We start from the raw sequence: 23481 nt of genomic DNA, 5'->3' as shown, positions 1-23481 counted from the left end.
CAAAATGTGAATATTGGAGAGAGAAAAAAGTCACATTTGATTTTGGCCCTTTGAATGAAATGTATTATTTTGCGTCGAGGAGCCTCAATGGTACAATATATATATATATATAAATATATATATATATATATATATATATATATATATATATATATATATATACTATACAAAATATATATATATTTTAATATATATTTTGATAGTGCACAATTTGATTTTAGTAAAGGTATCGTAATTTCTTATTTTTTTTATAATTCCAAACTTATATATGAAAAATACTTAAGATGTAATATAAGGGAAATGGGTTAGACTAATGATAAAAACCTTCCTTGTTTTTGATCTATAGTTACAATAATAGGACAGATATTTTCTGTGTCGTGGCTGAAATTCTTCCTGAGTGGCTCTAGGTGGCGGCAGAGGGCAACTAATTGCTACACAGTTTGTTATTGCGTCCATCTAAGGATGAGGTCATTCTGGTGCACCATTCCAGCCTGGACCAGCCCATGACAACTACAGTAAGAACAGCGAGGAGCACCTTCAGTATCTAAACCAAGAGCATTATACAAGACACTGCGTTTGCACCAAGCAGCTAAATTGCAAACCCAAACATAAAATATAATTATAATATGGGACAGTAATTGGTTCGGTGTGCAGGTGTATGGGTCTGTGCAAGGATGCATGCACATAATGAGCATCGTTAAAAAAACGCTTGAGTCGGTATAGGCGCCGAGTCTATCTCACATAACTCTCAATTAAAGGAAAATCAATCAGGCCCTATACCGAGGCCCCTAATCCAATCAGAGCATTATACTGTTTGGGGGAAACATCAGACACAAACAGAGATGGCCGCCATGCTTTGATTGTCTTAATTGGATGATTCACGCTGGCTTAGAGGGGTGGTCGCTGTCTCCATCCTCTCTGGACCACAGTCTTATGCTGATGTAGGGAAAAGCGGAAACCGTTCACCTTTTGTCTATTTCTCATTGTCGTTGGATACAAATAGAAATATCATGCCTTCAGCTTCCGCATTCAATTTAAGTGATTTTGGAAATCTCAAGATGTCCTACAATGTCAATTTAATTTTGAGTTGTATAAGGTTGTATAACTTTTATGTTAAAAGGTCTGGTGAACATAAAATTGTGTTTTGAGAGAGCACATTCACAATACCATCCATGCTCCAACCTGAAAGACCTCATACAGGGTTGGGTTAAATGAGTCCCATGTACTGAAAATGGGAATAACACAACTTGTTCAGGGTTGCATGTGTGTTTGCTTGCTGTACATGAATGTGTCCTTGTGCAACACTGTGGCTCTCAAAGGGCATCTAAGGTGGAGTTGTCTTATCTTGGTGCAGAATAAAGTGGCCAAATGCCAGGGATACTGCAGCAGGTTATCGAGGGTACACAGCTGATTTTGCTTCGCATGACGACACAGCTGGAAAAAATATTTAAACATCCTACTATTTCAAATGTGCAGGTACCAACCTAAAATTATACCAATGTTCTGTGAGATTCAGTGCTCAATGGGATGCACTCAACAATCGAATGCTGGTGCTCTTTGAGGAAAGAGGTTGAACTCTTCAAAAATAATATACCCCAAAAAAGTATTTCAGGCAGTGTCATGTACAGACAGGGGCCATGTGATTCTTTTAAGCAGTTACAATTTAAGTTTCAGACTCGGCAGGTCTGCTTATCGTGTGTTAGAAAGGAAACAAAACAAACTCAATGTTTTACCATATAATATTTACCAATACCAAAAAATCTAACAAAAAATCTAAAACACTAACGTCATCTTGAAATGTACTTACATAATATCTGAGGCTGATAGGTTGGCTACATAATGAATTTCTGCACACACACACACACACACACACACACACACACACACACACAGACTCTCAGACACCATAACTTCCCTCTGTACATCCAGTGAACAGTTAACTCTATAGTTCTCTGCAGGAGCCAAACTGCAGCATCAGGTTTTCTCTTTCATGTCAAGGGAACAAAAACCATCACACAATATGTGGTACAGGCACTGAATATCTGCCTGTAATCCTGTACAGTACAGACTCCACCTTGCAGCTGTAAATGAGCGTGTGTGTTCTGTACAAATTTTCCTGGTTGAATTTAAGTCAGTGAACACAATGAAGCAATAATGGCCGACCTATTTAGAGGGCATGTATGCATGTCAGCTTTGGAAATAAGGACATAAGAAAATAAACTGCAATTATTGCCCAAAACAAAACAATAACACTCTGATATCCTACATTAATATGATATCCCATTGTAATGTCAAGTAAAATCTAAAAAATACGTATGCATTTAAGTACCATACACACATAATAAATCCATGCAGTAATTTCGATATTTTGTGACGGTCAGCTGTGCCCATTCCAGCACATAAACCGCGAGCACGCGCACCTAGCATGGCAGGCAGCCCTCGAAACAAAGAAGACCTGGACGAGGCTGTTTTGATCCGCAGTACGAGGAGTGGGAGAGGGGGAGGGGCAGAAGGGGGTCCAGAGCATCACTTACAGGATGGAGAACCATCTAGGATTTCTCCCCTTATCTCGTGCTAATAATCGGGATGACGTCATCCTGAACTAGGTGGAACGAGCTCCAGAAAGGGGGCGTGGTCTGAGCGCGGTGACAGACATGATTGACGAACTGGGGCGCTGATTAAAGTCACAATCATCCATTACCAATTAAGCAACAAGAGGGCGATGTAACAAAAAAGCTCAAATCAGAGCACATTTTTCAAATGTGTTTATTTCGAAACACCATCATATACAATACAATGCTTCTTTTTATACATAGCAACATATGCTAAATACATACGCACATACAATGTTAAGTACAAATGTAGACAATTGTCAGTAACCTAGAGGTCAACTGGGCTCTGGGAATCTGTTATGAATATGTTTTTAGTATTTTCTAATTATTTATTGATTAATTGATCATGAAAGAGTTCTTAGTGACAGCCTTTAGCAGCTTAAAAATCGGAATAAATGGATTCTTAGAAAGTAGAAACCTGTAACACACCTGCAGTGCTATTTACACCATGACGTGTCCTGCAAACTGAATTTAATCAATTTTCATTTTTTGTGACAGTAAAAAAAAAAGTTCCTAGAAATAAAGGCATTACTCGACTTTGTTGGTTCTCCTTTCGCTCTTCTGTTTGGTCTCTATCCGCCACCGACATGTCAAGACGTGTCCCAGCCTCAACCTGCGCACAGAAAGCTGTTCCGTTGGACTGCACTGTCTCTTTAAAAGGCGATCCCATGCGCAGGATCCAGGGGGCTGGCCCTTGATCGACTTGCACGCGCGTGTCTGTGTGTGTACGTACGTGTGCGTGTATGTGTGTAAGTGAGCGTTTGTGTGCGTGCAGCGCTGAGTGGAGAGCAAATCGAGATACAGTAGTAACCCGGAGTGAGGTGGCAGTCTTATTCCACATCGACACTGACTTGCCCTGCATACATCCAATCTGTCTCTATATCGCACAGCGCACTTGAGGAGTGAAGGAGGAAAGAGTCAAGATGGCATCTGGAAGTGGCTGTGGACGATCCGAAATCTAGTCTCTTCGGGGTTTTTTAATTATTTTTTGGGTAGCACACAGCACAAGTGACTGGCCGTGGTAGGTATTTCATTTAAAAGTAGCGAGAGCGGATTTATTTCCCAGAGAGATGATGAGCGTTGAGCACTTTCTCCTCAGCCATTGAGCTCCAGTAGGTGGATTCAGACCCTTGCACCAGGACGGGGTTTTGTGTAGAGCTCCTATTGATGAGCAAGTAGTGTTTTACTATTAAGACACGCGTATGGAGGCGATTTGGAGGCGATCATTTAAATCCCTGTTATTTATAATAAGTAGTGTATCGTTGCTTCATTTACAGACATAGGTTACATCTACACACTCGCGCTGTTCTATTGTTAGGTTGTGTTTTAACTTGGCTCTTACCGAATGTGTCGGGTTTATGCTTTATGTCTTCAACAGGCGTTATTAACTAAGTTGCTCGTGGCCCAGTCGGGACTTCGCTGGTGTGGAATAGCAACAAAGGACAGGAGCGCGCATTCATGGGACGCGACTTTGACAGCTCCTCATTTCTTGTCTTTTAACTTTATTACCTGGCAGCGGGGTCCGAGATTGTGAGAGGAGATAATGGCTGAGGCGTCGCTCGCTGACCCACTCCCGGATTTGGACGTGGTCATCGACCCGGACTTTGAGCCTCAGAAGCGGCCCAGATCTTGCACCTGGCCGCTGCCACGACCAGACTCCAACTCAACGAAACCGGAGAGCAATGACACATATATTATACCTGAGGAAGAGGATGATGAAGACGACAATGCCACCCCGACGGCCATCGCTATCAATGGATCAGGCTTGGCGACAGAGGACCAGAGCAGCAACAGCCCCATGGCTGATGGAGCGCTCTCCTCCTCCGGCCAGGAGAGCGGAGGCTCCCCGCTCTCCGCGCACTCCCCGTCGGCCACCACCGGCGCGCTGAACCCCGGCAGCCTGGCTGCCCAGCAGACCCCGAGGAAAGCATCCTCTCGCCGTAACGCTTGGGGGAATCTTTCTTACGCCGACCTGATAACCAAAGCCATTGACAGCGCGCCGGACAAGAGACTGACACTGTCTCAAATTTATGACTGGATGGTGAGATCCATCCCCTACTTTAAAGACAAAGGCGACAGCAACAGCTCTGCAGGATGGAAGGTAAGAGTCGCCCCACTCACTCACCCACCCAGCCCCCCTCCTTTCTCCATCAAAACAAAAACAAAAAGCATGTGGCTTGTAAATCCACTGGCGCACACACACACAGAGACAGATACATTCACACGCACACATTTATCTCAGCGCAGTCGCGTTTTTACGAGCGTCTATTTGGAAAGTCTGGCTCTCATTGTACCTCTCATTATCATTCTAATGGGAATTAAGATCAGTCTGAAAATATAGAGCGAATGGGGGGAAGGGAGGGGGCTCACGTCAAAGAGGCATTTTAGATCATTAATCTCTTTAAGCAGCGTGGGGTGGCCTACACATAATTATCTCATGCATTGACCAAAACGTGACATTTTGCACTTCATACCAGACGTTTAATAGACAAATAAGGCTGTGGAGTTGTGATGTAAATTGCATCATATGGATGGCCTTTGTCTTTTTTCATTGGACGTTTCTGATGAGTTATGTGCATGATATTCCTCTGAGGTCACAGTCACATGGTTGAAATTAGAGCAAACAGAAACGGTGTAACCAGTTTGTCTGGAAACACAGTAGCCTATTTTGAGTGACGCAACCTAGTTAAAACACTAAGACATGATTCAATTACATAAGACAGTTTACTGACCAGCAGCAAAGCCATTAATAGGACAAGGACCTGGATGTAAACAAACAATTTAAAGTGTTGTGTGCAAAAGTCTGAATCCTGAAAAGACCTCTTCTAAGGGCATGACCCCGCCTGTAAAAAAATGTCCATGTGATACACTGTCTTTTTGATGTTGTGAATAGTGAAGTTATAGTCACATTGTGTTTTTTGCTTTTTATATTTGGAGGCTAAATTTCCATCATGCTAGTGTATCCACAGTGGGCCATTTGTTATGTAAACCTTGGCAGGGATCTATCTCTTGGGTCAGGTAGGCAACTGCCAAGGTTGCTGATCTTGCCATGAGGGAATTACATAACTGGGACGCCATGAGTTAAGGTGAGCGGTAAAGGGAAAAGCTTTTTCTTTTTTTTTAAAGGCACCCATAACACATGGGACCCGGGAAAGGAGATTGCGTAGGAGGGAGGTGCAGAAGGTCAGAGATTAACACCCATCAGAGGCTAAAGGAGCAGCTCCATGGGGCGTGGAGCCTATAGGCCATATTTTGTCAGGGCTTCTCAAGTTTTGCTATGTGATATGCTTCAGTGAAGAGCAAAGAGGGAGGTTGTGTGTGCAGCCTCACCAAGTCAAGGCCGGGTTCACCGTCATCATGCAGGGCTCTTACTCCTGGAATTTCGGGCATGAGGGCCAGGCTGTAGGTGGTTTAGTGTTACGCATGGTCTGTCAATAAATCTCTGCAGCTTGCAGCCTATGCCTTTTTTAGTTTTCTTTCAAGAGACTCTTCATTACAGACTCTAGTTGTTTCTTCTTCAGAGTGGTGGCAACACATAGTATCACACATCAGTATGGTGTAGGCAAAGCATATTTATAAAGACTTTTCTTGAGGATGATGCATCTTTGCAGCTCCGAACTGACAAGCCGTTCCCTCAGCGTGAAGGCCTGAGCATGTCAAAAGCTGCAGTTGGGTTTTGTTAAAAAGAAAACATGAAACCAAAGACAGCCAGCAGAGCCAGGTGTTCAGAGGACTACCTCTGTACGGACACTTTTTCGGAGCCCCTTTTGCTCTCCATTTCACTCTGAGATTCTTAGGTTTCACCTCCACACAGAGTTGGGGTTTGAACACCTACAGTTTCATGCAGCTGAGGGCACCTTTGTTGAGGAGATTCGCTCAGCAAATCCTAGTAATCCCCCTGGGTTTCTCTCTCAGGTTCCCAGTTGCATCATTCTTTTTCATGTCTTTGTCAGTCAACCATTAGCGCTGGTAAAAGTTGGTTAAGACAACCACGCACAACAAGATCTATTTTATCACCTTATATTGTCTTTAACCAAAAGAAGCCACTGCACAAACTTTAAATAGTAACACAATGTCTGGTCATTTACTTGTTCTAACATAATAAAGAACTCAGTGTAAGCAAGGTCAACAATGATTTAACCTTAATTTTATTTTCTTGACATTTTATTTAGGGCTAGGTATCACACTTCAGTGCTGTCCACTGGCATTCAATGTCTGCTCAGATTCAAAATCACTTTGATATTTTGATTTATTCTTCGATGTGATAGTTCTAGATTTAAATAAAAATTTTGTCCATTTAAAAAAAATAAAAAATAAAATACCAAAAGTCTTTTCTCAGCCATCATAATCAAAATGATTCGTGCAAGCGTGGCCTAAGTGTTAAGTGCCAAAACCTTTTTTAGTACCACACATCGTATCAACACAGCCTGCGTTAGAGGGGCAGGTGAGCTGCTGAAATGTGTGCTAAGAGAAGAAGAGAAGCTTTGGTATGGCGAGGGGGGACGAACTGCAACTCAAAATAGCACCTGTAAACACGCCTTTAAGTGTGTGAAGTCTTTCACCTGTGTGTCTTTGCATAATCAAAAGATTAGGTGCACTTGTGTGTATTTGTGTGCACAGGCAGGTGTATTTGTGCATGTGTGTAAATATTTCTTGCAGCAGTGAACCTTGTGCTCTGGTGTTACTTAACCCTGTTGTAACAGGCTCCCTGTTCCCAGCAGCTGCACATCACAGGCCCAGACCAAGTTATGTCACAGTGACACGCCACATAAACAGACACACACACGCACGCACACACGCACACACACACATACAAACACGGTACATACAAATATTTCTACCTACACAACAGACATGCTCAGACATGTCCAGTTGCATTTGTCCGGTCATGTTCAGGCTTATCACCAGGGTTCATGACATTGAGCCTCTGCTGCAGGTCTAAATTTATGCAAGGGTCTGAAATGAGTTTAACTAATTATGACTCATTCATGAGATTACTTTAATCTTTAAAACCCCTAGGGTTGCAACCTTAGACTGTGTATATGAAGTGGACAAAGTCATCGTGACATCACTCATTGGTTTGTGGACTGTCGTTTTGAAGCCTCAGATTCAGCGATCTGGCCATCGCCATCTTGGATTATGACCATCGGCATTTAGGCTTTTTGCAACCAAAGAAGGGCAAGCGACCATATCTGGAATGTGGAACAGTGACATCGTATACCAATCTGGTAGACAACGACCTGTCAATCACACTACCCCCCACCATAAAAGCATGCTCCGCTTTACAGTCTTTTTTACTTGAAATGGGACCATCGTTTATGAAATGAACATCATGCTGTATCAAAGAAGACTTGAGATTGAGACCATAAACTCTTGTTTACAATGTTTCCTGAGAAGTAGGGTCATTTTCTCATGACTTATATAGTAAGACTTATTTTTGCGACCGGAGGAGTCGCCCCCTGCTGGACAGTAGAGACAATGAACATTTATGACTCTTCCGCATTGGCTTCATGCCGAGTTGCAACGAGTCACAACGGTCAACATGTACTTTAGCCATTATGTTTTATGTTGTTTAACTGATGGATACTTGCAGGTACTTCCCATGCAGCACAATCCACAAACAAGTGAGTCATGGCCACGTCATGGCCACAAGTGTTGAACACACCTTTTCTCATTTAACCTGTCACTTTACAAAGAGACCAAATGGCAAAGGTTCATCCATGGCACAACCATCCTACACACAGATACACAGACATTGGCTGCCGCTCTGCTCTCCACACTTTACCCCATCTGACATTGTCTGGAAGCGTATGGAAAGCAGGCCCCATAAGCCCGCCGGGCATGTTGATTATCATTTTAACGGCCTAGCATGCTGAAAGTGTTTATTCTTTGGGGCTGAAATAATTTATTGTTACTATCAGAGCAGGACGGGGTTGACAAAAGAAAAGGGGGTGCCGAAAAAAAAAAACAACCTTTAATGTCCCTCAATGCAGTGAGTTACTCATTATCTGAGGGCTTCATGAGGTACTGGATGAGTAAGGAAATGATTATAATACTGAAGAAAATACTAAAAAGAGATATGCTGAGGAACTGGTCAACTTTCTTTAGGTAGAAAGAGCTGTGTGTGTGTGTGTGTGTGTGTGTGTGTGTGTGTGTGTGTGTGTGTGTGTGTGTGTGTGTGTGTGTGTGTGTGTGTGTGTGTGTGTGTGTGTGTGTGTGTGTGTGTAGAGAGAGAGACTCAGAAGACAATCAGGAGGAGCTGGAGGAACTGAAGCAAAAAAGGCAATAAAAAGGAGTGTGATGGGGGTGGGTGCGGAGGAGGGGGGTCGTGTGTGAAGACAGTAAGCAGGAGAAGGGAGGGGGAACTGAGGGGTAAATTAACAAGCTTTGCTTGGTGTATTACAACTGCCCTCTGGCATTGATTCCCAATGGAGGGTCTGTGAGGCTAAAGGGCCGATGGGTTATGGGAACACACCAGCTCGTCCCAAGTCTGAATAGCGTCCCCCTGAGCAGTCAACCTCTGTGGAGGAAAACCCTCAGGCTCTGTTCTAGTTCTATTTCCAATCAATGAACACCTCTTTTCCTTCAGATGCCTGTGGAGCTTTGCTGCATTCAGATTTTTAAATCTGAAAATTACTCTATTTGGCCAAAAGTGTGCAAACACCTGAGCATCACTCCCATACGGAATTCTTGAGCATTTCATCCCAAAACAATTTTCATAATGTTCAACTGCCACAGCCTCCACTCTTCTTTCGAAATCCTTTTCCACATGATTTTGAAAGCATGCCAGCAGGGATTTGCACCCATTCAGCACATTAGTGAGCATAAGATCAATACCACTCTCATGTCTGTATGGTAAATATGGAGCTCCTGCTAGCCGACAGTTAGCTAGGCACAAAGATTGGGAACAGGGGGAATTAGCCTTGCTATTGCTAAAGGTAAAAACATCTGCCTGCAAGCACCTCTGAATCTCTGCACTGAGCACACCATATCTCATATTTGTTTAATCTGCACAATAAGACAACGGCATATTTTGGTCAGAGTTTATGTCAGCATGTATGCTCCTCTCTCTTTCTTTGTCTTTGCATCTGTCAATTTTTCACTACTGTCTGTCCTTCTGTTTGCGTGTGAAAGTAGACAAATCCTTTCTATGTCATAAATATGTTGAAATCAGTCGTTGAGGCCTGCGGACACAGTAACAGGTTTTCCCAGTATTTTCTGTGTCCTAACCAACCCAACCATGTCACATTCTGCACTATCTATTCCCCTCAAAGACACTTCTCAATTATTCAATGTGCTCGGGATGAATTCAGATCACTGTATTAATTTTTAAGAGCTTATTCTTGGCTAAGGGCTAACCCTCTTTCAGTCTCTCTGTCATCGCTCTAACTCTTTTTCACTACACTCTCTTTCCCTCTCTCTCTCTCTAACACAACGTCCCTCATTATTTTTACTGCCAGCTCCCTCATTTGTCTGCATGTAAAACACTGGTGAGCAAAAACAAGCTGTCCCCCCGTAGCTTGGGCTTCTGAAGCCCAACTCTTGAAATCAGTTGTGGGCTCTAATAAATGGAGATAAATCTTGGGCCTCTTCTCTTGTTACACTCCATACTCCCGTGATTCATTTATGTCTTTTTGTGGCCAGTGGCCATCATAGTAACATTGCAGAATTGTTTTAAGACACATAAGACATTGTGGCCACACTGTTGTTGCAGATTGTAAAAGAAATGTCTTAAAACCTCTATGTAGCTGCAGAAATCCCAAAGTTCAAAGCAGATTTTATGAATTACTTAGAATTGTATTTTTTGATTATATACAGCAGACAAGTCAGAGGATATATATCACCACAAAGCAAAAGAGAAACCAGCTGTCTCCTCGTGCCCAGTCTCCGATATAATCTAAAACACAAATACTTGTGTATGACACACTGATTACAAGCTAAAGGTGGGGCTGGATTTAACAGGCATTTTGCCTCATATCTTCTTAAAGGATATACAGTAACTGAAAGGAATAGTTAATAAGAAATTGTGAATGTGTTTTTCCGAGAGACGAGAAGATTGAGAACACTCTCATGTATGTCCAGCTAGGAGACAGTTAGCTTAGCTTAGCATAAAGACTGAAAATGGGTTTATTTAAGATAGCTGTTCTCATAAAACAAGCTAGCCTTTTCTTTATGCTATGTGCTAAGCTAAATTAAGCAGCAACTGATAACAAAAAAAATCTTCACTTTTAAAGACAGTACAAGAAAGGGTTAACTTTATTAGGCCTATCAAGTACTTTGTTAGTAAGCAAAAATGAATTAGTTCAGTTTATTTGTGATAGTGACCCGGACCGGTCAAGTGGACGACGTAATTTACTGCAGCCTACATGACAACAATCATATGCAGAAATTTCCAAGACAATTTACTTTAACGTGGTTATTATAGTATAAAACTAGAGCAGAACTATCACGTTTTAGTATCATACCAGAGTTTTATTGAATCTCCAACATTTCCTATTCTGGTATCAAAGCACCCTCAGATTACAAAACAATTGTTCAGTAGTTTATACAACATCAGATTACACTGATCTGTTGGAGCCAGATAACAGCAGCAAGTTGCAAGAATTCATCAAGAACTGAAAATCCAAGCAATGCAAAAAGGGGATATGCAGAAAGTAGAGGTTTATTTCTAACCTCTAGGACAAACACACAACACACAAGCTCAATATGGCCAAGCAGGGGACTGTGTTGGTTTGTCCTGTCGTTAGAAACCAGTCTTTAACTTGAGCGCCAGGGCTAATTCTTCCAGCTTCAAGCTTTCTGTTCTGTAGTTCACCCTGACATTTGAACTCTTTGGAGAAAGGTCAATCAAAGAACAATTTTCACGGGATCAATAAATTTAAAAAGGGCAGAAAGATTTTAGTGACGTCAGAGAGAATACAGAAATACCAGTCTGACTGGAAAGGTTTGTCTGCCACTTAAAAGTTAAATAAAACAAGGAGGAAACGTGTAATTGCAAGTTGTCCTTAGCCTGGTTTGCTCTGTCTAAATAAGATATATTTGTAAATACACAAATGCAAAAGAAAATTTCTCACAGGAAAGAAAAAGTTGAATCTGTCTTCCTGGTGGGACGATGACTGAAGACACATAATCGTCCTCTTATTAACTGTCTCATCTACATTTTCCCTTTCTTTCTCTTTTTTTCTCCTCCACCTGTTGTCATCCAACCCATTTATGTATTGATACAGCAAACAAAACAGTCACCTTAAGTACAATGAAGAAAATATCTTTGTTTATATCTTACAGGAAATAAGCACTGGAGCACAGGAAGTCTCTGGGGAGAAAAGGAAAAGTCTTTAGGAGTCTAGATTAGAGATAATCTCAACTCAAAATGTGTAGGTGTACATACAGCTACATGCATAGCAGAATGCATACTTGTGCCAACAAGCTGGATGAAAAGGGGGGGGGGTGTTAATTGTTTGACTCTATAGCGACTGATAACTTGTCAAGCAGGCGGGGGGCCGAGTCACAGTTTGTGTGACAGCTGATAACAGAGTGACCCACTGAATGCATCTCCTGTCCCCCTTTACACAGACACACACACACACACACACACACACACACACACACACACACAGTCAGACGGCACACCTCCCGTTCTGGCGTTGCTTCTCAGTTTCTCAGATAACCACATTGCTAAAGTGGGCCCCTTGCCTCTCGGCCGCCTCCTCAGTAATCGACTCTCTCCTCCAACGCACACCATAATAGCATGCACACAGTCTCAGCCTTATTTTCATAACTTGGTAATAGTGTGTATATATATATAGTTATATAGTTTATAAAAAAAAAATATTTTTTTTCTGAACAGGTACTGTTCAGTAGTAAGGGTCCCTGTGAGGGACAAGCCTCTCCTTCTTTGGTCCATGTTCAGTCTGTTGCTTACCTTAAAGATGTTCAAGACCAGCAATTCATTCACTTTATACAAAAGCAATAAGTGATATTCATGTTTTCCAGTTCAGTTCAGTTTTTCCTAGTTCAGTCCAGCCTGTTTTACCTTGAATGAGTGCACTGAGCATCTTGTGTGATGTGTGGAAAGTTCTCCTCTTTGAAGGAAGAGTAAAGATCCAGAAGTCATCCTGATTTAAAGTGCTCTGCCATAGTGGATCAGACCTCGGGGTCAGGAGCTTTGCGCATGCGCGATTAACTTTCAATCTGGACGTAAAGCCTCATTGCTGCACTCGCTGCTTGTTGAGAACAGAAGCTACATAACAATACATGCTTTCGCGTTAGGCTCAATTTGTCAACGCTGCCGGTCAGCGAGGCTACGGAAGCGTGCACGCTCCTACATAAAACGCCTTCAAAGTAAAAGCAGTGTCGCCGTATTTGCAGTCATGGCTCACATCTTATTTATTTATTTTTCATGTTTGATTGACCTCACACGGGCGGGACTAAGAGAGCCGTAAGACGCCAGGTCTGAACTATGTCGTATGGAGAGATTTAAAGCAATACGCCCCTCCCAATGCAAAATAAAACCTTGCAAAATAAAACAAACTTGCAGTTTACACATAATCAAAAAGTTAACACGGTTAAAGGATTGTCAGATTAACGCTAAATTAACGTGTTAATATAAATGTTTTTATGTATTTTGGGGGATAAACAGGCAGTTGGAGATTGAAGCACCTTCCTCTCCGTCCGCCGTCTTCATCTGAACTCTGTCAACACTCATCAGTATACGGCTGATTTGAAGAGATCATCCTGATTTTGGCTCCCCAATACAACTCTGGGCTTTTAAACTTTAATTTGTTTTCTGCAGAGCCTGTCTCTTTCTATTACACCACTCCACCTATCTGGCATCCCTGAGTCTGCAAAGGACGGGCTGAGCTACTGTTTCTGATTAACATTTAATTGACTACAATAAGGCTTTCTGTGTCAGAGGAAGGAGGCAGAAGGAGGCAGAAGGAGAGAGGTGGGGAATGGGGGTTGGTGCTACTGACATATCATGGAAGAAAAAACCCTCTCACAAGTCGTTGCTGTAAACCAAATGCAAATCATAAAGACTGTTTTTGTAGGTGTGTAATGCACAATTATTTTCAACATTGCTTAATTAATAGCTTTGTCAAAAAAATGGCAGAATATAGTAAATACTGTCCAACTCAGTTTGCCTCAGTCCAAGGTGTCATCTTCAAAAGTCTTGTTTTGTCTGACCAATAATTAAAAAAGGGTTCATTTTACAAGCAGAGAAATATACATAATATTATGAGTAGTATAGTATTATGATCATATACAACAAATACATTTTAAAGGCTACAACCATTAATTGATCATCACAATTCACAAATGTTCATATAGTTTAACCTGAATCACACAGTGTAGTCTGTTGTGTTTCTAGCATTTTGCATAGCCAGTGTGCAGTTTCACACACTATTTAGGCTCCAGAGTTACTGGTGGAAGCTCTCCAACCACAGAGACGGCACTCCCAGATTTGATAAGCAAAGATTGAGAGTGCCATCAAGCAGCCAGCCTGCCAGCCACCTGTTCAACCCACAGGCTTTCTATCTGGACACACAGGATTCTCTTGTCTCTGTGAAATCCTATAGGTCAGAGACATACATGCAAAGCGTGTCAGTTTTCTGGTATGAATTACACGGCTTGAGATATGTTGCTGTACACATGCTGGGCTTCAATGTTCCACATCCTCCATGCACCATTAAAACAAGGGAATTATGTTTTCAGTTCTTTCTGGGCATCTGATCATTGTTCCCATAATTTCCTCGTGGCGATTTGTCTGAACAAAATACTTCTCCTAGTGTGTGTGTGTGTGTGTGTGTGTGTGTGTGTGTGTGTGTGTGTGTGTGTGTGTGTGTGTGTGTGTGTGTGTGTGCATGTGCGTGTGTGTGTGTGCATGTGCGTGTGTGTGTGTGCATGTGCGTGTGTGTGTGTGTGTTAGCCTTTCAAAGCCTCCTTGGATGTTTGCATGTAGCTGGCAAATCATAGTCTATTGTGTTCGTCTGCCTCAAGGTCCCACACACAGCAGCCTCTTAGCACTAATCCTACTCTTCATGAAGTCACTGCTAGCTGTGGCCCTGGACTTCTGAGATTGAGTGTGTGTTTGTGCGTGTGCGTGCGTGTGTATGTATGTGGAGGCAGGTTACTGTGGGAAGAAGGCAAGCCATTGTTGAGCCTGCTTTAGCCACTGAACACAACACCGAAACAGAAAGACATGGCTGATTGCAGCAGCTGAAGTTACACATCAAAGTGTGTGTGTGTGTGTGTGTGTGTGTGTGTGTGTTCATTTCTGTTTATGCATTTGTAAAATCTCTTGTTTGTGTAGTTAATGTTTTCCACATTAATCAAATATGGAAATGTCACGGCGAGAGAGGTAAACATGCAAACTGGATCTGAGATCTTTTGGATCCACTCATCATCGCTCATCTTTTGGGTCGGCCACGCCACACACTTTTCATTGAATAAACGTTTTACATATTCTGTAAAATATCTCAACATCCACCGAACAGACGATGAATCCTAAATATTTTGGTGGAACTCTGACTTCTCTCTGGTTCTTGACCTGTGAAAGGATGAGGCAATAAATGACCTTCTGTCTATCTGTGCAAGAACTTTCACTTGTTCTGTCTCTCGTCATCTTGGGATGAAAAAACTCACAACCAGATTAGACGTCACTGCGGATCTGGTGAGCTGGGCCTCCTTCCTTTTCATTAGTCCCCTCCTCTCATCTTATCTGTTATTGATTATGACGCCTAGGTAAACCTTTGTGTTTGCACACCTGGGTTTTATAAGAGAGAGTGGGGGAGGGGAGGAGGTTGATAAAGATCAGCAGATATGCCTCCAGAGCACAGCAGCAGCAGCAGATATGGATGGATCTAATTAGCATGCACCTATGTGTTTGCTGACTTTGCACAAACAGACTTGACCTTAAGCCAAATAATTTTGGACAAGTTTGATTCATTGCGGGGGAAAAAAGAACTCAACACTGAAAAGCTGACAGAAGAATCTTGCAAATGAATCTGAGGTAGAGACATTGGAGTTCGTGAAATCTGACTCCGGGGTCGTCAGCAAGGTCATATGTACCTTAAGCTCACGAAGGAAAATGTCAGAACTTGAATGCTGACCGAAAAGAGCGGTTTCTTTAGGACCGCTTACCCACAAACCTACAGTCCCAGTTGGACTTAAGCAGTCGGGGAGCTGAAAGCAATGAACCTCTCTCAGCTTCGATCGTGTATTCTGCTCTCTAGAAATTCAACATCAAAGTGTCGGATCGGATGTCCAAGTCTAAAACATAATTAGTACTCAAAGGATAAACGACCAACGTCCACCAGGTCAAATCCTTGGACCAGGTTAAGTATAGATTTCAGCTAAATCCATTCTTACACTATTATTCGCCCCATAAAACATATGTCTGTGATTTGAGGTTGCATAAAACAACTTGACTTCCCTCAGCTGAACCCTTAGACTGACCAACAGCTTCTTGGATAGTAAAGGGATTTTGCATTTGCAAATGCTGCTGTGTTATTAGAGGGCTCATGCATGCGCATCGTGCAAAGGTTAAAAAGGCATGTACTTTTTTCTCAGATATAATTAGTGAAAACTTTTCCTTTTGACTGAGACAGCTGAATATGAACTCTTTTTAGTCAATAACATTGAAAGGAAAATGCTGTATGAATAGTTTGAGGACTCTGCTGCAACCATTAGTGAATGCTGGTAGTAGCAGACTTCTCTCTTTGCTTATCTTTGTTCTTCTGTCCGTCTCCGCCTCTCACCACGTGCCAATGCTTTTTTTTATCTGATGTGGGTAGCTGGGCAGAGAGAATACCCTGCTGTGTGTGTGTGTGTGTGTGTGTGTGTGTGTCTGTCTGGGACTGTGCGTTTCATTGCTTATGGGGGCATGAAATCGGTCCAAAGCCCTAAGGCACATTGGGCACGGCTCTGCCCAGACACAGAGCCTTCCTCTCTGCTTTACACACTCTCCCTCAGCCCTTCCTACATCTTCACCCTGGTGGTGCTTTTGTAGGCATTATGGGTGAATGCATGTGTGATTCCTCTCAACTTGTAGTTCATCCCTCTGTTCCCGCGTCGACCTTCATCCCAACCAGCGAGCCATCTGTCCATCAATCACTTAGTCTCTCTGTGCTGCTAAGGAGAGTAACTGATACTCCGAGACCACAATGGTCTCAAAATGTCTGCACGACAAGGAATGCAGAAAACACACATAAGCACATGTGAGCATTTGGAGGGAAGCGAGCATGCATTGTTATACATAATAACATGCATGTATAAAAGTGGAGTAATACAGTCAAGCACCTAGCCACGGAGCTATTCTCTAGTGCAAGTTTCTCATTTTCATGCTCTGCTCCAGGCATTTGAATTAAGGGGGGGTTGTGTTCATCGTGAATATATAGGCACGTGTGCATGTGTAGTACTATACACAAAGGGGGCTGGGCTAATGCAGGGGAAAGCCCTTGCCTCAGCTGTTGTTGTACATTTCCCTACAGAGAGCCTCACTTTCCCTGCACAGCCAACTTTCTCTCCTGCTTTCCATTCTGGAGGAAGCCTTCAGGTCACCGTGACGTGCGAGGACTTAAAGCAACAGAGTTGAGGAAAAGAAAGTGGGCCTCTCGCCTTCTCGCCATTTCTTCTGTCAGTCACTCAGCATATTGGTGGTGGGGGATGGGTGTGTACAGTGCTGGAGCTCATGTGATCTGGCTGGAGAGTCAAGCAAGCAGTCCCACCCCGGTACACTTGCTATCTATGTAAAAGACTCTACGCACTACAGGCGACTGTAACCAAGGATAATTCAAGCCATATAAGAAATCTTCTGAACACAGTTTTAAGCTTGTCGATGATATGCTTAACATGTCTGAGAGCGTTTTTAGCAGTGTTTTTGCAGCATCAGTGCCTTTTTTATAATTTTGAGTTTAGCAGGAGATTAGGACTCAGAAAAAGTAATTCTGTAACGGTCACCTTGTCTCAACTCTTTTTGCGTCATCACCAGCAACAACGCAGCACTATCTACACCCCAGCTGGCAAAAGAGACAAGTTCAGACACACTCTTTCTTAATTGCCAAAGTTCATTACGGGAAATGTTGGGAAAATCTAACTTCAACCGATGTAAAAAATGTCTGCAATAAGCTGATATCGATCATTGTATCAGCCTGGTAAAAAGTACGAAGGCAACTGAGAACAAATTGGGGAGACGACACACTAGCAGAAGCACCTCATCTCTCAGTTCACCTGCCATACGTACGTATGTAATATCGTTTACTCTTTTTCTCCTGTGATGCTGGAAATCACACACTGGGGCAAGATTATGCCCCCATTGTTTGGTGCTGTGTAAAAAAAAGTGAAGCTAGCGTCACAGCATCTCTGGTTTACAGTATTGCTGTGTGAAAACGGGCTGATAACATGCTCCAATATGGTCCCACCCCTGTGGATCAGGGTGAGGGCGCTCTGTAATGGTGCAATGTTCAAACTAGAGGGTCACACCAGCCCTCTCAATTTCTCTACATGGTCTAATTATCCTGGACACCTCGCTCTGGAGAGACCTTTAAGTGCTTCTCGTCTTTTTCTTTTTGTTTCAAGTAGACGGGTCAATATTGGTCAGGAATCCATTTTCACATGAGCACTTTAGTCAAATGAGCCTGATAGGCTCAGCTCTCCACTGAAAAGAGGGAGGTGAAGGGGAAGACGCCATGTATGGACCACCAGTGTGAGCCAGACCTGCGCTGACCACCGTATCCTCAGGGATGGATTATCGCCGTGCAGTGACATCACTGTGCGGTTGAAAGGCTTTTAGTCTGATTATTGTACAGTGTGTGTGTGTGTGCGTGTGTGTGTGGATCAGCATGTGTGAACCAGATACGGATCTGAAGTGTGAGAGTGTTTTTGAACGTGAATATATGTAACCGCCAGTACATGGTTCAGCTTAGTGCATGCATGTCTGCATGTTTAAATGTGTTTGTGTCCCAATGTTTCAAGTCCCATCTTGTGCTCGTGCACCATATTGTAGCTTTTTGTCGTCCCTCCACTTCCCATAATTCATCATTTCCAGCGAGTTGGCTCCGTTGTGGGGGTTGTATACTAAGCCTCCATCTCTTTAAATATGGGTTAGTGTGCCTCACGCTGCTTCTCTGCATCTCCCCGTCGCTCCCTCTTTTTCCGTCAGTTTGGCTTTCTTGGCTTTTTTATTGTCTCGCTTTTGAGACTATTTTTCTATCCGAAGGTAGTTGCCACCAAAGCAAAGCGATGACACATGGAACAGAGAAGAATGTAAATGCATTATCTATGTTGGACTTAAATGAAATTGCTGATGTAAGGTTTTCTCTTCGAGCCTGCAGTCAGTTGGCTGCAGGTTGAATTTTCCATTTTGCTTTGTGCCAGGGATGCCCTCATCCTCTCTGCGGTGGCATCATGCTGTCAAAGGTGTGTGTGTGTGTGTGTGTGTGTGTGTGTGTGTGTGTGTGTGTGTGTGTAAGAAGTGCATGTTGTGTGTAGTTTGTCGTCTGTGTGTGTGTGTTTGTGGGCTGAGAGTTATTTCTGTATCTTTGTCTTCAGGCTGTTTAGATGAACTCAGTGTTACTTTTATTAGTTGCAGACATTGACAGTAAATCATGTACACTTTTATTGATTGTTTTATCTGGCACAAAGTCTACCTACATGTGTGATTTATGTGTGCAAGAGTAACAGCAAAGTACAGATAATAAGACAAAATCCAATGCAATAACAGCGCCTATCTTTTATTATGGGATTATGAAATACAGTTACAGTATGAGAGGACATGCGGTGAATAAATGCTAAACATGGACAACAGGTTCTGAATGAAAACCAGAGCTGACCTCAGCCAAAGACATTCTTAGTTGACTAACATTCAAATAATTTAGTTGATTAATCAATTCGTTGATTTATCGGGCGGATCTGTAAAACTGAGTTTTTCGACAGAGAATTACGCAAAAGCACAACGTTGAATCTTGTGTTGACGAGGGATGTGCTCATAAGTTTAATTGAAATAAGAAAAAACATCAAAAACTAAGACCACAACTACCGATTGCTCAACTAAGAGAGGGCAACCCAAATGGAAACCAGAAAGTTGGCTTTCGAGGAATTCAAACAAGTTTAATTACATGTTTTGACTAAATTGCACACAAGTCAGGGGGTCAAGAAACCAAGTTCAAGTAAAAACATGATGATACTCACCAAAACCTTGAGTCATGAGATGTTTGGGGCATGGCAGCAATACATTCTGCTACTTTAGATATGTTTGAGTGTCTCTCAGTGTTAAGGCCTTGTTTTAGAGAGCAGACTTCTCAGGCTCTGAAAAGGCTAGCCTGGGCCTCGGGCTGGGAAAGGAGCAAAGACAAATATGGGGCACTAATCCACTCTTTAACATTAGCCAGTATTAGCCTTCATCTGTCTACTCATGTAGCGCCATAAGACACTGACGCTGAGAGTAAACACAGAAGGAAACACCACTTATTTTTGTCTGTCTGAGCCACATTTTGCTTCCAAACTTTGGCGTTGTATCTTTTTTTCCAAACTCCCTTCTGTCTCTTTCTTCCGCTTGTTTTCTGTGATTCTTATCCGTCAAGCTCACCCTTTCTGTCTACGTCTCTCTCATTCTCTCTGCCCCTGTATGATTACTGAAAACTGTATGGAGACAGTGCAAGAGCTCCGCAGAGAGCAGCAGATGCCATTGGCTGGCTGGCACTCCACCCCCACTCGTGATTGGCCGCAGGCCTCAACGTAAGATTCAATCAGCTGGGTGGAAGTGTATGTAGGTCAGTGTGTAGCGATGTGAGCCTTCTCTCTCTGTTCCCCTCCTCCACCTCAACTAGCTGTGTTGGTAATTGGCCATGTTCCAACTTTCAAACCAAGAGAGACTTGCGGCAAGAGAGGAAAGGGGGAATAAAGCAGGGAGGTTAAAAGAGGAAAGGAAGTTGAAGAGGCGAGGGGGAGGAGAAGGAAGAGGGCAGAGAGGAGCGTCGGTGGGGGAGGGGAATGATTTAACATGGGGTGCCCTGTTGCACTCAACAGTGCAATAGTACAGTGTGTGTCAGTCAAACACACACACACACACACACACACACACACACACACACACACACACACACACACACACTATACAAACAGACTCCTGGCGAATATAGCAGCACAGGGTATTTATTTTCTCTTTGTTTGAATGTGCAAAGAGATGTAGTGGAGAGAGAAAGGTAGGATAGAGTATCATGACAAAAAGGTAGCATGAAAGACGAAAACGCTCACTATTGTTGATTTTCTACCGTTTCAAACCCCTCATGCTTCCGAGGCTTAGCCCGTGAGTTTCCCCGCCGCTGGCTCCTCAACCAGACGCTGCTCACAGGTCGTCCTCACAGACTCGTAGACCCTAAGCGACATAGATAGAGGATTGTTTGCTTATCTAATTTGCTGGGTTGTGACTTTGTGGACACTGTAAACCCAGTGATATACATAGCCAGAGCTACCCCAAACGCCTTTCTCCAGCTTCTAAAGTGAGTGTGCGGCCCAAGGAGAAGCTTGCGCGATGCTTTACTCGTCTAGTCCAGTGAATAATTCACGCTAACCCAAATTCTTTTACAGTGCTTACTCTACCCCTAAGTGCTCCCACACAGACACAGAAACACACAGCGACTCGAGCACCCCCCTGTAAGTGGTGGTCCCAAGGCATTGCCCATAGTAGTCTAACCCAGACAAGCAGACTGTGAAAAGCAGACAAAATAAAGTCTTGTACACTTCACTTTACTACTCCCTCTGCATCAGTGTCTGTCTGCATACTTCACATTAAAAGCACCCCACAGCAGTTTGTGTTCTCTGCAGCCCTTCCTTCCTATGTCTGTCTCTATCTGCACATCTCGCCCTTTTACACCCTCCTGCATTTTTTTTTTATTATGAACCCGTCATTTTGTACATTTGCACTCGTTGCATTTTGGAGGAAGCTCTGTCTACATGAGGTGAAGTACATTCCTGCCTGTCTGGCTTTCTCAATTTCCTTTTTTAAATATCTTTTGTCTGTCTTCTTCTCAATCTGCACTAGCTTTGAACTTATTTTAGTGGATGTAGGTGGCTCTCTCCCCCTCCACCTTCCTCCCCCCACACAGACACACATACACACACTTCATGACTTTAGCCTGACTTTACCCTCTTACTCAGCCAGCCACTGACCCATTTAGTGTGGAATAGCGCACCAGACAGACAACAGGCGTTTTACTCCAGGGCACGCTGGGAAAACTAAGCTAAAAACAACAAAAGATACACACATATACATACTCACATAAACACACAAAAAGACAAGTTTACTCAGTCCGATCATGCAAACGATGGAACACACTGTCTACTTCGAAGCCTTCAAGTCGCATACTGGTTGGTTCACTAATGTCATCACTTGACACTTCAGCAATGCACATAATGCAGACAGTCACGTCTACATTACTAATTCTAGGACTATCATTAAGTACTCTAGTATCTGCTGTCTGCCATGTGCCCTATTTTTAAAGTAATAGTTCAGGACCTTGGGAAATACAATTTATTTTCTTGGGTAGATTCAAAAAAAATCCATTGATTTTGCCCTTCAGTTTTTGTACGGATTAAACACTCGAGAAACAACATGTGAACTAATGAGCTTTACATGTGCTGGTTGTTACCTTTGTACAGAGCCAGGCTTGCTGTTACCAGTTAATGGCTAAGCTAACTAGCTGCTAACTCCAGCTCTTTATTGAACACAGATATAAAAGTAGTAGAAATCTGCTCATATATTTCTCCACAAAAAAGCAAATAAGAGTATTTCTCAAAATGTCACACCAGTTGCATTTCTAGCTACCTCTTTGGTCCTCAAAAGTGTAAAGGATATAGTTCTGTAAATAGCAACATACACAAACACACACCCTAAAGCATGTCATATATACAGTTTATAGACTGTGACCACACCTTCAAAGTTAAACAAACTCTGATCACTATGTTCACCATAGCGCAGAATACTTAATTTCATGTTTTTACAGACGGCACACTATTATATGTTGTTTTTTGTTAAGACACAGGGGTCAGAGCTATAGCCAGTTCAGCTATTTCTTGCACCTCAGTCTCATGATCAGAGACGCTAGCGACAGACTGATGCACTAATGTAACGCCACCACTTCCTTTTTCCTCTGGTTATTTCAGTCAGTTTGACGCCCACGGCTGCTGACTGCTCGTGCCACATTGTAGTGACTGATGCGAGGTCAGCATGTGAGTTCAGAAGGGGAAAAGTCACAAGTTTAATTTTGTTCTGACATTGCACATTAGTCACCTTAAACCAATTTTTTTTTATGTCCAGTGTTGCACTTATTGCATATCTTTCGATCTTTTTCTTTATTTCACTTCCTTGTAGATTTGTGGTCTGAAGCGATGTGAACGTGTTGCGTGACCAGCATTCATGATCAAGCCTTTCATTACCGTGAGCATCTGTGCGTTTGGTTCAAAGCGCTGTCAATCAGCTTTGGGGTGAGGTTTTCCCGATGAGTCCTTCATGAAAGGTCCACACACTCTAAGGTCTCTGTGTCGTGTGAACATATGTGTACATTTCTGTTTCGTTTTTTTATTAGCTTGTGGAAGCCATGGTGCTGAGCCTACTATCAGAAAGAGGCTTGGCTGAAAAGCCTGTCAGCGCTTTCTTTTTCTCTCGTTTTTTTCCCTCAAATCTTCCTTTTTTTTTCTTCCCCTTTTTTCCCCCTCTCCGCTTTACAAGGCCTTTGCTCACAAGCTCCAAAAGATTACCAGACACACCCCTTTCAGAAGCACCGAGCTCCTCAGTCACCTCACAGTTTGTGTGTTTGAAAGCGAACATTTGAGCATTTGAGATCTCACACTTTTTAACTACTCTGTCTCCTCA

At 42.8% G+C, this 23481-nt stretch overlaps 1 protein-coding gene across 3 annotated transcripts in view; it reads left to right on the top strand.

Moving 5' to 3' along the window:
• The first annotated feature begins 3346 nt into the window (after window positions 1–3346).
• foxo3b (forkhead box O3b) overlaps window positions 3347–23481 on the top strand; it is a 42416-nt gene continuing 22281 nt past the window's right edge. For 2 of the 3 annotated variants that reach the window (XM_068576636.1, XM_068576634.1), the window contains exons 1-2: window positions 3347–3633; window positions 3991–4713. In XM_068576636.1, coding sequence (XP_068432737.1) covers window positions 4156–4713 — 558 coding nt within the window. In that variant the 5' untranslated portion in view covers window positions 3347–3633; window positions 3991–4155. The remainder of the gene's footprint in view (window positions 3634–3990; window positions 4714–23481) is intronic. The other variant, XM_068576635.1, reaches the window with a different exon arrangement.

The sequence above is a fragment of the Clinocottus analis genome, unplaced genomic scaffold, assembly GCF_023055335.1.
Source record: "Clinocottus analis isolate CAN_PGR_092001 unplaced genomic scaffold, fCliAna1.0.p SCAF_15, whole genome shotgun sequence".
Classification (NCBI taxonomy): Eukaryota; Metazoa; Chordata; class Actinopteri; order Perciformes; family Cottidae; genus Clinocottus; species Clinocottus analis.
Note: the sequence above shows the minus strand (reverse complement) of the source record. Positions and strands in the feature narration are given on the sequence as shown.